Source organism: Phasianus colchicus, chromosome 30, assembly GCF_987193195.1.
Source record: "Phasianus colchicus chromosome 30, bPhaCol1.hap1.1, whole genome shotgun sequence".
NCBI lineage: Eukaryota > Metazoa > Chordata > Aves > Galliformes > Phasianidae > Phasianus > Phasianus colchicus.
In genome coordinates, this window is record NC_143465.1 from 2,493,629 (window position 1) to 2,507,162 (window position 13,534).

Genomic DNA, 13,534 nt, shown 5'->3' on the forward strand with positions numbered 1-13,534 from the left:
ATGGGGGGGTCGTGGGGGGGTCATGGGGGGTTAGGGGTCATGGGGGGTCGTGGGAGGGTCATGGGGGGTCATTGGGGGTCATGTGGGGTTAGGAGTCATGGGGGGTCATGGGGGGTCATGTGGCGGTTGGGGGGTTAAGGGTCATGGGGGGGTGTCAGATGGGGGGGTCAGGGGTGGGGGTCGTGGGGTTAGGGGTCATGGGGGGTCATGGAGGGGGTCATGGGGGGTCATGGGGGGGTCATGTGGGGTTAGGGGTTATGGGGGGTCATGGGGGGGACATGGGGGGGTGGAAGATGGGGGGGTCGGGGGTGGGGGTCGTGGGGTTTGGGGTCGTGGGGGGTCATGGGGGGTCATGGGGGGTTAGGGGTCATGGGGGGATCGTGGGGGGTCATGGGGGGTCGGGGGGTTAGGGGTCATGGGGGGTCATGTGGGGTTAGGGGTCATGGGGGGGTCACAGGGGGGTCATGGGGCGGTCAGGTCATGGGGGGTCATGTGGGGTTAGGGGTCATGGGGGGGTCATGGGGGGGTCATGGGGGGTTCATGGGGGGTCATGTGGGGTTAGGGGTCATGGGGGGGTCACAAGGGGGTCATGGGGGGGTCATGTGGGGTTCGGGGTCATGGGGGGGTCCTAGGGGGGCCGTGGGTTTTGGGGTCATGGGGTGGTCACAGGGGACTGTCTGTCACCCGTGTGTGTCTGTCTGTCTGTCCGTCACACCCGTGTGTGTCTGTCTGTCTGTCCGTCACACGGCTGTGACCCCCCCCCCCCCCCGCAGTGCTCCCACTCCTCCCCGTGTTTCCCCGGCTCCGAATGCATCAACGCGGCGCCGGGTTTCCGCTGCTCTCCGTGCCCGCGGGGCTACAGGGGCAGCGCCGTCTGGGGGGTCGGCATCGACTACGCCAGGGCCAGCAAACAGGTGGGGGGGGGGGATTTGGGGAGGGGGGGGCGGGGGGGTGGAGGTGGGGGGGTGGGGGGAGGGGATGTGATGGAGGGGAGGGGGTGGGGGGCTGTGATGGGGGTGGGTGGGGGGGCTGATTTTGGAGTGGGGGGGTGGGGGGGGTTGGGGTGGAGGTGGGGGGGTGGGGGGAGGGGTGGTGATGGAGGGGACGGGGTGGGGGGGCGTGGGGGGGGGATTTGGGGAGGGGGGGGCGGGGGGGTGGAGGTGGGGGGGTGGGGGGAGGGGATGTGATGGAGGGGAGGGGGTGGGGGGGCTGTGATGGGGGTGGGGGAGGCAGGGGGGCTGATATGGGGGTGGGGGGGTTGTGATGGGGGTGGGGGGGGCGGGGGGGCTGATTTGGGGGTGGAGGGGTGGGGGGGGCGGTGGGGTGGAGGTGGGGGGGTGGGGAAGGGGATGTGATGGAGGGGAGGGGTGGGGATGTGATGGGGGTGGGGGGGGCTGATATGGGGGTGGGGGGATGGGGGGGCACTGGGGTGAAGGTGGGGGGTGGGGGGAGGGGATGTGATGGAGGGGAGGGGGTGGGGGGGCTGATATGGGGGTGGGGGGGGGCTGTGATGGCGGGGAGGGGGTGGGGGGGCTGTGATGGGGGTGGGGGAGGCAGGGGGGCTGATATGGGGGTGGCGGGGTGGGGGGGCACTGGGGTGGAGGTGAGGGGGTGGGGGGGGTTGGGGTGAAGGTGGGGGGGTGGGGGAGGGGATGTGATGGAGGGGAGGGGGTGCGGGGGCTGATATGGGGGTGGGGGGGTTGTGATGGGGGTGGGGGGGGCGGTGGGGTGGAGGTGGGGGGGTGGGGGGGGCTGTGATGGGGGTGGGGGGGTGGGGGAGGCTGGGGTGGAGGTGGGGGGGTGGGGAGGGGGGAGGTGTGATGTACGGGGGGATGGGGGGGCTGTGATGGGGGTGGGGGGGGCTCTGGGGTGAAAGTGGGGGCTGGGGGGGGATGGGGGATGAGGGGGACGCTGGGGTGGAGGTGGGGGGGTGGGGGGAGGGGATGTGATGGGGGTGGGGGGGGCTGTGATGGGGGTGGGGGGGCTGATATGGGGGTGGGGGGATGGGGGGGGCTGGGGGGGGGTGGGGAGGGGGGAGGTGTGATGTACGGGGGGATGGGGGGTGGCGATGTGATGGAGGGGAGGGGGTGGGAGGCTTGGGGGTGGGGTGGCTGTGATGGGGGTGGGGGGTGAGGGGGGGGTCTGTGCTGTGCGTGGGGGGGGGTTTTGGGGTGGGGGGGGTCTCCGGGGGGGGGGGGGGGGCCGTGTGGGTCCATCGTGGCCGCGCCGCCCGCTCAGATCTGCACCGACATCGACGAGTGCAACGACGGCAACAACGGGGGCTGCGACCCCAACGCTGTCTGCACCAACACCGAGGTGAGCGCCGGGGAGACCCCCCCTCACCACCCCCCTCACCACCCCCCTCACCACCCCCCCTCACCACCCCCCTGCACCCCCCAGACCCCTTTCGGACCCCCTCAGACCCCCCTGGACCCCCCCAAAACCCCTCAGACACCCCTGGATCCTCTCAGACCCCCTTGGATGCCCCCCAGACCCCCTCAGATCCCATCAGACCCCCCCCCCCCAGAACCTCCCCTGACCCCCCCCAGAACCCCTCTGACCCCCCCAGACCCCATCAGACCCCTTTCGGACCCCCTCAGACCCCCCTGGACCCCCCCAGAACCCCTCAGGCACCCCCGGACCCCCTCAGACCCCCTTGGATGCCCCCCAGACCCCATCAGACCCCCTTGGAACCCCCCCAGACCCCCTCAGACCCCCCCCCCAGAACCCTCAGACTCCCAGAACCTCTGTGACCCCCCCCAGACCCCCTTGGATGCCCCCCAGACCCCCTCAGACCCCATCAGACTCCCCCCCCCCAGAACCTCCCCTGACCCCCCCCTGGACCCCCTCTGACCCCCCAGACCCCCAGAACCCCTCTGACCCCCCCAGACCCCTTTTGGACCCCCTCAGGCCCCCCTGGACCCCCCCAGAACCCCTCAGACACCCCTGGATCCCCTCAGACCCCATCAGACCCCCTCAGACCCCCCCCTGGAACCCCCCGAGACCCCCCCCCCCATATTACCCCCCCCATACAACCCCCCATATAAACCCCCCCATATAACCCCCCCATATTACCCCCCCATATTCCTCCCCCATTACCCCCCCATAATACTCCCCATTTTCCCCCCCATATAACCCTATATAACCCCCCCCCATATTACCCCCCCCCCATATAAACCCCCCCATATAACCCCCCCCACATTACCCCCCATATAACCCCATATTCCCCCCCCCACATTACCCCCCCCATATAACCCCCCCATTTCCCCCCCCATATAACCCCCTACATTACCCCCCCATATAACCCCCCCCCACATTCCCCCCCATATCCCCCCCCCACATTCCCCCACCCATATAACCCCCCCATATTACCCCCCCCCACATTACCCCCCATATCCCCCCCCATATAACCCCCCATATCCCCCCCTATACCCCCCCCATTACCCCCCCATATAACCCCCCATATAAGCCCCCCATATCCCCCCCCATATTACCCCCCCCACATTACCCCCCCCATATAAACCCCCCCATATAACCCCCCCCACATTACCCCCCATATAACCCCATATTCCCCCCCCCACATTACCCCCCCATATAACCCCATATAACCCCCCCATATCCCCCCCCCAAATTACCCCCCCATTTCTCCCCCCCATATCCCCCCCCATATAACCCCCCATATAACCCTCCCATATCCCCCCCCATATCCCCCCCCATATCCCCCCCCATATAACCCCCCCATATCCCCCCCCCAAATTACCCCCCCATTTCCCCCCCCCCATATCCCCCCATATCCCCCCCCATACCCCCCCCATATTCCCCCCCCCATACAACCCCCCCCACATTCCCCCCCATATAACCCCCCATACCCCCCCCATATAACCCCCCCATATCCCCCCTCCCCACATTACCCCCCATATAACCCCACATAACCCCCCCATATCCCCCCCCATATAACCCCCCCACATTACCCCCCATATAACCCCATACAACCCCCCCATATCCCCCCCCATATCCCCCCCCATATAAACCCCCCCATATCCCCCCCCCACATTACCCCCCCATATCCCCCCCCCAAATTACCCCCCCATTTCCCCCCCCCCATATCCCCCCATATCCCCCCCCATACCCCCCCCATATTCCCCCCCCCATACAACCCCCCCCACATTCCCCCCCATATAACCCCCCATACCCCCCCCATATAACCCCCCCATATCCCCCCTCCCCACATTACCCCCCATATAACCCCCCCATTTCCCCCCCCATATCCCCCCCCATATCCCCCCATATTCCCCCCCCATACAACCCCCCCATATAAACCCCCCATATAAACCCCCCCATATAACCCCCCCCACATTACCCCCCCATATAACCCCCCCATTTCCCCCCCCCCATATAACCCCCCATATAAGCCCCCCATATCCCCCCACATATCCCCCCCCCATACCCCCCCCATATTCCCCCCCCATATAACCCCCCCACATTACCCCCCATATAACCCCATATAACCCCCCCCTATAACCCCCCCCCCACATTACCCCCCCATATCCCCCCCCATATAAACCCCCCATATAACCCTCCACCATACAACCCCATATTCCCCCCCCCACATTACCCCCCATATAACCCCATATAACCCCCCCATATCCCCCCCCCCATATAACCCCCCATATAACCCCCCCATATCCCCCCCCATATTCCCCCCCCCATATAACCCCCCCATATAACCCCCCCCATATCCCCCCCCCAAATTACCCCCCCATATCCCCCCCCATATGACCCCCCATATAAACCCCCCCATACAACCCCCCCCACATTACCCCCCATATAACCCCCCCATATCCCCCCCCCAAATTACCCCCCCATTTCCCCCCCCCATACCCCCCCATATCCCCCCCATACAACCCCCCCACATTACCCCCCCCATAACCCCCCCATACCCCCCCCCCCCACAGGGCTCCTATCACTGCGGTCCGTGCCGCTCCGGCTTCACTCCTAACGGCACCCGGAGCTGCGCCCCCCAGCGGCCGTGCGGCGCCTCGCACCCTTCGCCCTGCGACTCCAACGGCTTCTGCGCCTTCGAGCGGCGGGGCGCCATTACGTGCGCGGTGAGCGGGGCGCGGCGGCGGCGGCGGCCGCTGGGGGGCGCTGCAGTCACTGCCCGCATCTCCGTCCGCAGTGCAACGTGGGCTGGGCGGGGAACGGCAACGTGTGCGGGGCGGACACCGACCTGGACGGCTTCCCCGACGAGGCGCTGCCCTGCATGGATAACAGCAAGCACTGCAAGCAGGTGGGAGGCGCCGGCCTTCCTCCCGTCCCGCCTCTTCTTCCTCTCGCCTTGGTCCGCTCTCCTTGCCTTGCTTGGTCGTCTTTTCTCCCCTCCTTCCTCCTCTTCCTCCCTCCTTGTCCTCCTCTCTTCCCTCTCCTTCATCATTTTTCCTCCTCTCTTTCCTCCTGAACTTCCTCCTCTTTCTTCCTTTTCTTCCTCTCCTTCCTCTTCTTCATCCTCCTCTTCCTCTCTCCTTATCCCGCTCTCCTTGCCTTGCTTGGTCGTCTTTCCTACCCCCCTTCCTGCTGAACTTCCTCCTCTTCCTTCCTTTTCTTCTTTTCCTTCCTCTTCTTCATCCTCCTCTTCCTCTCTTCGTATCCCGCTCTCCTTCCTCTCCTTCGTCATCTTTCCTCTCATCCTTCCTCCTGAACTTCCTCCTCTTCCTTCCTTTTCATCCTCTCCTTCCTCCTGTCCCACCTCCTCTTCCTCTCTCCTTGGCCTGCTCTCCTTCCTCTTCATCCTCTTCTTCCTCTCTCCTTGGTCCACTCTCCTTGCCTTGCTTGGTCGTCTTTCCTACCCTCCTTCCTGCTGAACTTCCTCCTTTTCCTTCCCTTTTCTTCTTTTCCTTCCTCTTCTTCATCCTCTTCTTCCTCTCATCCCGCTCTCCTTCCTCTGCTTCATCATCTTTCCTTCCTTCCTTCCTCCTTCCTTCCTCCTCTTCCTTCCTTTTCTTCCTCTCCTTCCTCCCATCCCACCTCCTCTTCCTCTCTCCTTATCCCGCTCTCCTTGCCTTGCTTGGTCGTCTTTTCTACCCTCCTTCCTCCTGAACGTCCTCCTCTTCCTTCCTTTTCTTCTTTTCCTTCCTCTTCTTCATCCTCTTCTTCCTCTCATCCCGCTCTCCTTCCTCTGCTTCGTCATCTTTCCTTCCTTCCTCCTGAACTTCCTCCTCTTTCTTCCTTTTCTTCCTCTCCTTCCTCCCGTCCCGCCTCCTCTTCCTCTCTCCTTGGCCCGCTCTCCTTCCTCTCCTTCATTGTCTTCCTGCTCTCCTTCCTCTTCTTCATCCTCCTCTTCCTCTCTCCCTGTCCCACTCATCTTCCTCTCCTTCGTCATCTTTCCTCCTCACTTTCCTCCAGAACTTCCTCCTCTTCCTTCCTTTTCTTCCTCTCCTTCCTCCCGTCCCACCTCCTCTTCCTCTCTCCCTGTCCCGCTCTCCTTCCTCTGCTTCGTCATCTTTCCTTCCTTCCTTCCTCCTTCCTTCCTCCTCTTCCTTCCCTTTTCTTCCTCTCCTTCCTCCCGTCCCGCCTCCTCTTCCTCTCTCCTTATCCCGCTCTCCTTGCCTTGCTTGGTCGTCTTTCTTACCCTCCTTCCTCCTGAACTTCCTTCTCTTCCTTCCATTTTCTTCTTTTCCTTCCTCTTCTTCATCCTCCTCTTCCTCCCTAATTGTCCCGCTCTCCTTGCCTTGCTTGGTCGTATTTCTTACCCTCCTTCCTCCTGAACTTCCTCCTCTTCCTCCCTCCTTGTCCTCCTCTCTTCCCTCTCCTTCATCATCTTTCCTCCTCTCTTTCCTCCTGAACTTCCTCCTCTTTCTTCCTTTTCTTCCTCTCCTTCCTCTTCTTCATCCTCCTCTTCCTCTCTCCTTATCCCGCTCTCCTTGCCTTGCTTGGTCGTCTTTCTTACCCTCCTTCCTGCTGAACTTCCTCCTCTTCCTTCCCTTTTCTTCTTTTCCTTCCTCTTCTTCATCCTCCTCTTCCTCTCTTCGTATCCCACTCTCCTTCCTCTCCTTCGTCATCTTTCCTCTCATCCTTCCTCCTGAACTTCCTCCTCTTCCTCCCTCCTTGTCCCACTCTCCTTCCTCTCCTTCATCATTTTCCTGCTCTCCTTCCTCTTCTTCATCCTCTTCTTCCTCCCTCCTTGTCCTCCTCTCTTCCCTCTATTTCATCATCTTTCCTCCTCTCTTTCCTCCTGAATTTCCTCCTCTTTCTTCCTTTTCTTGCTCTCCTTCCTCTTCTTCATCCTCCTCTTCCTCCCTCCTTGTCCCACTCTCCTTCCTCTACTTTGTCATCTTTTTTCCTTTTTTTCTTCCTGAACATTTTCCTCTTCTTTCCTTTTTTCCTTTCCTTCCTCTTCTTCATCTTCCTCTTCCTCTCTCCTTTTCCTCCTCTTTTTCCTCTGCTTTACCTTCCTTCCTTTCCTCATTTCTCATTTCCTGCCTCTTCTTTCTCCATCTTCTCTTCCTTCTCCTGCTCTTCCTAAACTTCCTCTCTTCCTTCCTTCCTTCCTGCCCTTCGTCCCTTCTTTTCCTCCTCTCTTTTCTTCTGCTCTTCTCCTTTTCTTCCTCCTGAATCTCTTCTTTTTCCTTCCTTGTTTTCTTTCCTTCCTCTTCCTATTCTTCATCTTTTCCTGCTTCCTCTTCCTCTCTCCTTTTCCTCCTCTCTTTCCTCTACTTCATCACCTTTCCTCCCCTCCTTCCTTCCCTTTCCTCCTAAACTTCCTCTTCCTCCTTCCCTTCTTTTCCACCTCTCTTTCCTCTCCTTCCTCCTCACTTTTCCTCCTAAACTTCTCCCTTCCTCCTCCTCTCCTTCCTCCTCTCTTCCTCCCCCCCCTTTTCTTCCTCTTCCTCTTCCTCTCCTTCCTCTTCCTTCTACTCCCCTTCCTTTTTCCTCTCTCCTAAACTTTTCCCTTCCTCTTCTCCTCTTTTTCCCTCCTAAACCTCTTCCTTCCTCCTCCTCTCCTTCCTCCCATTCCTCCTCTTTCTCTTCCATCCTCCTCTGCTTCCTCCCCCCCTTCCTCTTCCTCTTCCTCTTCCTCTTCCTCCTAACCCCCCCCCTTGCAGGACAACTGCCGGCTGACCCCCAACTCAGGCCAGGAGGACGCAGACAACGACGGCATCGGGGATCAGTGCGACGACGACGCCGACGGCGACGGCATCAAAAACGTGGAGGTGGGGGGGGGAATGAATGGGGTGGGATGGGATGGGATGGGATGGGATGGATGGGATGGGATGGGATGGATGGGATGGGATCAATGGGATGGGATCAATGGGATGGGAATGAATGGGATGGGATGGGGTGGGATGGGATGGAATGGAATGGAATGGGATGGGGGGGATTTTGGGATGGGATGGATGGGATGGGATGGGGATGAATAGGATGGGATGGATGGGATGGGATGGGGTGGATGCAATGGGATGGGATGGGATGGGATGGGATGGGATGGGATGGGGATGAATAGGATGGGATGGATGGGATGGGATGGGGTGGATGCAATGGGATGGGATGGATGGGATGGGATGGGATGGGATGGGATGGGATGGGATGGGATGGGATGGGATGGGATGGATGGGATGGGATGGGGATGAATAGGATGGGATGGGATGGGATGGGATGGATGCGATGGGATGGGATGGGATGGGATGGGATGGGATGGGATGGGATGGATGGGATGGGATGGGGATGAATAGGATGGGATGAATGGAATGGGATGGATGGGATGGGATGGATGGGATGGGATGGGATGGATGGGATGGGATGGATGGGATGGGATGGGATGGGATGGGATGGGATGGATGCAATGGGATGGTATGGATGCAATGGGATGGTTGGGATGGCTGGGAGCTCAGGGGGGCCCCATCACCCCATCAGCACCCAACGCCCCCCCTCCTCTCCTCCCCCCTTTCCCCCCCCCCCCCCCAGGACAACTGCCGCCTGTTCCCCAACAAAGACCAGCAGAACTCGGACACGGATTCGTTTGGGGACGCGTGCGATAATTGTCCTAACGTCCCCAACAACGACCAGCGCGACACCGACAGCAACGGCGAGGGGGACGCGTGTGACAACGACATCGACGGCGACGGTGGGTGGGGGGGCGAGGAATTGACGCCCCCCACCCCAAATTGCTGGAAGGGGGGCGTTGGGGGTGCAGGGTGCTGCGCAACGCAGCGCCGCCAGGGGGCGCCAGAGCTCCATTGAGACGCACGTGGAGCCGGGGGTCCGTGGGGGGGGGGGGGGGGGTTTGGGGTCCCTATGGGGTCGTGGTCCCATAGGTGTCGTTTTTTCTCCCTCTTCCCCCTCAAAGGGATCCCAAATATTTTGGATAATTGCCCCAAAGTGCCCAACCCGCTGCAGACGGACCGCGATGAGGACGGAGTTGGGGACGCCTGCGACAGCTGCCCCGAAATGAGCAACCCCACACAGGTGGGACTGGGGGGGTTTGGGGTGTGTGGGATCCTGCCCCATAGATGGGGGGGTTGGGGTCAGGGATGAGCAGAGCTCTGCCCCATAGCTGGGGGGTTGGGCTCTGCCCCATAGGTGTGGGGTTTGGGGTCAGGGATGAGCAGAGCCCTGCCCCATAGCTGTGGGGTTTGGGCTCTGCCCCATAGATGTTGGGTTTGGGCTCTGCCCCATAGATGGGGGGGTTGGGGTCAGGGATGAGCAGAGCTCTGCCCCATAGCTGTGGGGTTTGGGCTCTGCCCCATAGCTGCGGGCTTTGGGGTCAGGGATGAGCAGAGCTCTGCCCCATAGCGGTGGGGTTTGGGGTCAGGGATGAGCACAGTCCTGCCCCATATCTGTGGGGTTTGGGCTCTGCCCCATAGCTGTGGGGTTTGGGGTCAGGGATGAGCAGAGCTCTGCCCCATAGCTGTGGGTTTGGGTGCTGCCCCATATCTGTGGGGTTTGGGTGCTGCCCCATATCTGTGGGGTTTGGGTCCTGCCCCATATCTGTGGGGTTTGTGCTGTGTGCCCCATAGCTGTGGGGTTTGGGCTCTGCCCCATAGCTGTGGGGTTTGGGGTCAGTGATGAGCAGAGCTCTGCCCCATAGCTGTGGGGTTTGGGGTGTGCAGGTCTGTACCCCATGGGGGGGATTTGGGGTCAGGGGTGTGTGGGACCCTGCCCCATAGCTGTGGGGTTTGGGGTTAGGGATGAGCAGAGCTCTGCCCCATAGCTGTGGGGTTTGGGCTCTGCCCCATAGCTGTGGGGTTTGGGGACAGGGATGAGCAGAGCTCTGCCCCATAGCTGTGGGGTTTGGGGTCAGGGATGAGCAGAGCTCTGCCCCATAGTGGTGGGGTTTGGGGTCAGGGATGAGCACAGTCCTGCCCCATATCTGTGGGGTTTGGGCTCTGCCCCATAGCTGTGGGGTTTGGGGTCAGGGATGCGCACAGTCCTGCCCCATAGCTGTGGGGTTTGGGGTCAGGGATGAGCAGAACCCTGCCCCATAGCGGTGGGGTTTGGGTGCTGCCCCATATCTTTGGGATTTGGGTCCTGCCCCATACCTGTGGGGTTTGGTTTTTGCCCCATATCTGTGGGGTTTGTCCTGTGTGCCCATATCTGTGGGTTTGGGTGCTGCCCCACAGCTGTGGGGTTTTGGATTCTGCCCCATATCTGTGGGTTTGTGCTCCGTGCCCCATAACTGTGGGTTTTTTTCTCCTCCAGACCGACGCTGACAGCGACCTGGTGGGGGACACGTGTGACACCAACGAGGACAGGTGTGGGGCTGGGGGGCTGCAGGACCCCCATCTATGGGGTGGGTTTGGGGTCGGGCCAGACGACCCCCATCTATGGGGTGACTTTTGGGGTCCGGCTGAACAACCCCCATCTATGAGGCGGCTTTTGGGGTCAAGCCAGAGGACCCCCATCTATGGGGTGGGTTTTGGGATCCGGCTGGATGACCCCCACCTATGGGGCGGCTTTTAGGGTCAGGTTGGTGGACCCCCATCTATGGGGTGACTTTTGGGGTCAAGCCAGAGGACCCCCATCTATGGGGTGGATTTTGGCGTCCAGCTGAACAACCCCCACCTATGGGGCGGCTTTTGGGGTTGGGCCAAAGGACCCCCACCTATGGGGTGACTTTTAGGGTCAGGTTGGTGGACCCCCATCTATGGGGTGGCTTTTGGGGTCAAGCCAGAGGACCCTCATCTATGGGGTGACTGTTAGGGTCAGGTTGGAGGACCCCCATCTATGGGGCTGCTTTTAGGGTCAGCTTGGTGGACCCTCATCTATGGGGTGGCTTTTAGGGTCAGGTTGGACAACCCCCATCTATGGGGTGGCTTTTTGGGGTCCAGTTGAACAACCCCCATCTATGGGGCGGCTTTTAGGGTCAGGTTGGTGGATCCCCATCTATGGGGTGACTTTTGGGATCGGGCTGGATGACCCCCATCTATGGGATGGATTTTGGGATCAGACTGGCCGACCCCCACCTATGGGGTGGATTTTGGGGTCCAGCTGGATGACCCCCATCTATGAGGTGGCTTTTAGGGTCAGGTTGAAGGATCCCCATCTATGGGGCGGCTTTTGGTGTCCAGTTGAACAGCCCCCACCTATGGGGTGGCTTTTAGGGTCAGGTTGGTGGACCCCCATCTATGGGGCGGCTTTTAGGGTCAGGTTGGTGGACCCTCATCTATGGGGTGGATTTTGGGGTCAAGCCAGAGGACCCTCATCTATGGGATGGATTTTGGGATCAGACTGGCCGACCCCCATCTATGGGGCCGCTTTTAGGGTCAGGTTGAAGGACCCCCATCTATGGGGTGGCTTTTGGGGTCCAGCTGGACGACCCCCATCTATGGGGTGGCTTTTAGGGTCAGCTTGGTGGATCCCCATCTATGGGGTGACTTTTGGGATCGGGCTGGATGACCCCCATCTATGGGATGGATTTTGGGATCAGACTGGCTGACCCCCATCTATGGGGCCGCTTTTAGGGTCAGGCTGAAGGACCCCCATCTATGGGGTGGCTTTTGGGATCGGGCTGGATGAGTCCCATCTATGGGGTGGCTTTTGGTGTCCAGCTGAACAACCCCCACCTATAGGGCAGCTTTTAGGGTCAGCTTGGAGGACCCCCACCTACAGGGCGTCTTTTTGGGGTCCGCGGCGCCGTTCTGACCCCCCCACCCCCCTCCCCAACCCCACAGCGACGGCGACGGCCATCAGGACAGCAAGGACAACTGCGCCCAGGTGCCCAACAGCTCCCAGCTGGACTCGGACAACGACGGCGTCGGCGACGACTGCGATGGCGACGACGACAACGACGGCGTCCCCGATTACGGCGCGCCGGGACCCGACAACTGCAGGCTGATCCCAAACCCCAACCAAAAGGATTCGGATGGTGGGGGGGGGGGGGGGCATGGGGTCGGGGGGGGGGGGGTTGGGTCTGCCCTATATGTGCCCCATAGATGTGCCCCATATGGGGGGGGTGGTAATTGGGGTCTGGGGGGGGGGTCTGCCCTATATGTGCCCCATTGGTGTGGCCACCCCCTCATTAGGGGATGGTTTGGGGTCTGGGGGGGTCTCTGCCCCATAGATGTGGACCCCCCTTCTTTAGGGGATGGTGTGGGGTCTGGGGGGGCTCTGCCCCATAGATGTGGACACCCTTCTTTAGGGGATGGTGTGGGGTCTGGGGGGGGGTCTGCCCTATATGTGCCCCATAGATGTGCCCACCCCCCTCTTTATGGGATGGTGTGGGGTCTGGGGGGCGTCAGCCCTATATGTGCCCCATTGATGTGCCCCATATGGTGGGGGGTGATGGTGAATTGGGGTCTGGGGGGGTTCTGCCCTATATGTGCCCCATTGATGTGCCCCATATGGGGGGGGTGGTAATTGGGGTCTGGGGGGGGGGTCTGCCCTATATGTGCCCCATTGGTGTGGACCCCCTCATTAGGGGATGGTTTGGGGTCTGGGGGGGTCTCTGCCCCATAGATGTGGACCCCCCTTCTTTAGGGGATGGTGTGGGGTCTGGGGGGGCTCTGCCCCATAGATGTGCTCCCTATGGGTGGGAGGTGATGGTGAATTGGGGCTGGGGGGGGGTTCTGCCCTATATGTGCCCCATAGATGTGGACACCCTTCTTTAGGGGATGGTGTGGGGTCTGGGGGGGGAGTCTGCCCCATATGTGCCCCATTGGTGTGGACCCCCTTCTTTAGGGGATGGTGTGGGGTCTGGGGGGGGTCTGCCCCATATGTGCCCCATAGCTGTGCCCCCTATGGTGGGGGTGATGGTGAATTGGGGTCTGGGGGGTCTGCCCTATATGTGCCCCATAGGTGTGCCCCATATCTGGGGGTTCGTAATTGGGGTCTGGGGGGGGTCTGCCCTATATGTGCCCCATTGGTGTGGACCCCCTTCTTTAGGGGATGGTTTGGGGTCTGGGGGGAGTCTGCCCTATATGTGCCCCATAGATGTGCCCCATATGGGAGGGGTGGTAATTGGGGTCTGGGGGGGGGTCTGCCCTATATGTGCCCCATAGATGTGCCCCCCCCTCTTTAGGGGACGGTTTGGGGTCTGGGG

The 13,534-nt window shown here is 61.2% G+C and overlaps 1 protein-coding gene across 2 annotated transcripts in view; it reads left to right on the top strand.

Moving 5' to 3' along the window:
- The window catches only part of THBS3 (thrombospondin 3), a 47,886-nt gene that overhangs the window by 17,289 nt on the left and 17,063 nt on the right, over window positions 1-13,534 (top strand). For both annotated transcript variants that reach the window (XM_090127267.1, XM_090127266.1), the window contains 9 exons: window positions 774-914; window positions 2,239-2,316; window positions 4,956-5,108; window positions 5,180-5,290; window positions 8,103-8,210; window positions 8,962-9,121; window positions 9,344-9,462; window positions 10,696-10,748; window positions 12,168-12,361. In XM_090127267.1, coding sequence (XP_089983393.1) covers window positions 774-914; window positions 2,239-2,316; window positions 4,956-5,108; window positions 5,180-5,290; window positions 8,103-8,210; window positions 8,962-9,121; window positions 9,344-9,462; window positions 10,696-10,748; window positions 12,168-12,361 — 1,117 coding nt within the window. The remainder of the gene's footprint in view (window positions 1-773; window positions 915-2,238; window positions 2,317-4,955; window positions 5,109-5,179; window positions 5,291-8,102; window positions 8,211-8,961; window positions 9,122-9,343; window positions 9,463-10,695; window positions 10,749-12,167; window positions 12,362-13,534) is intronic.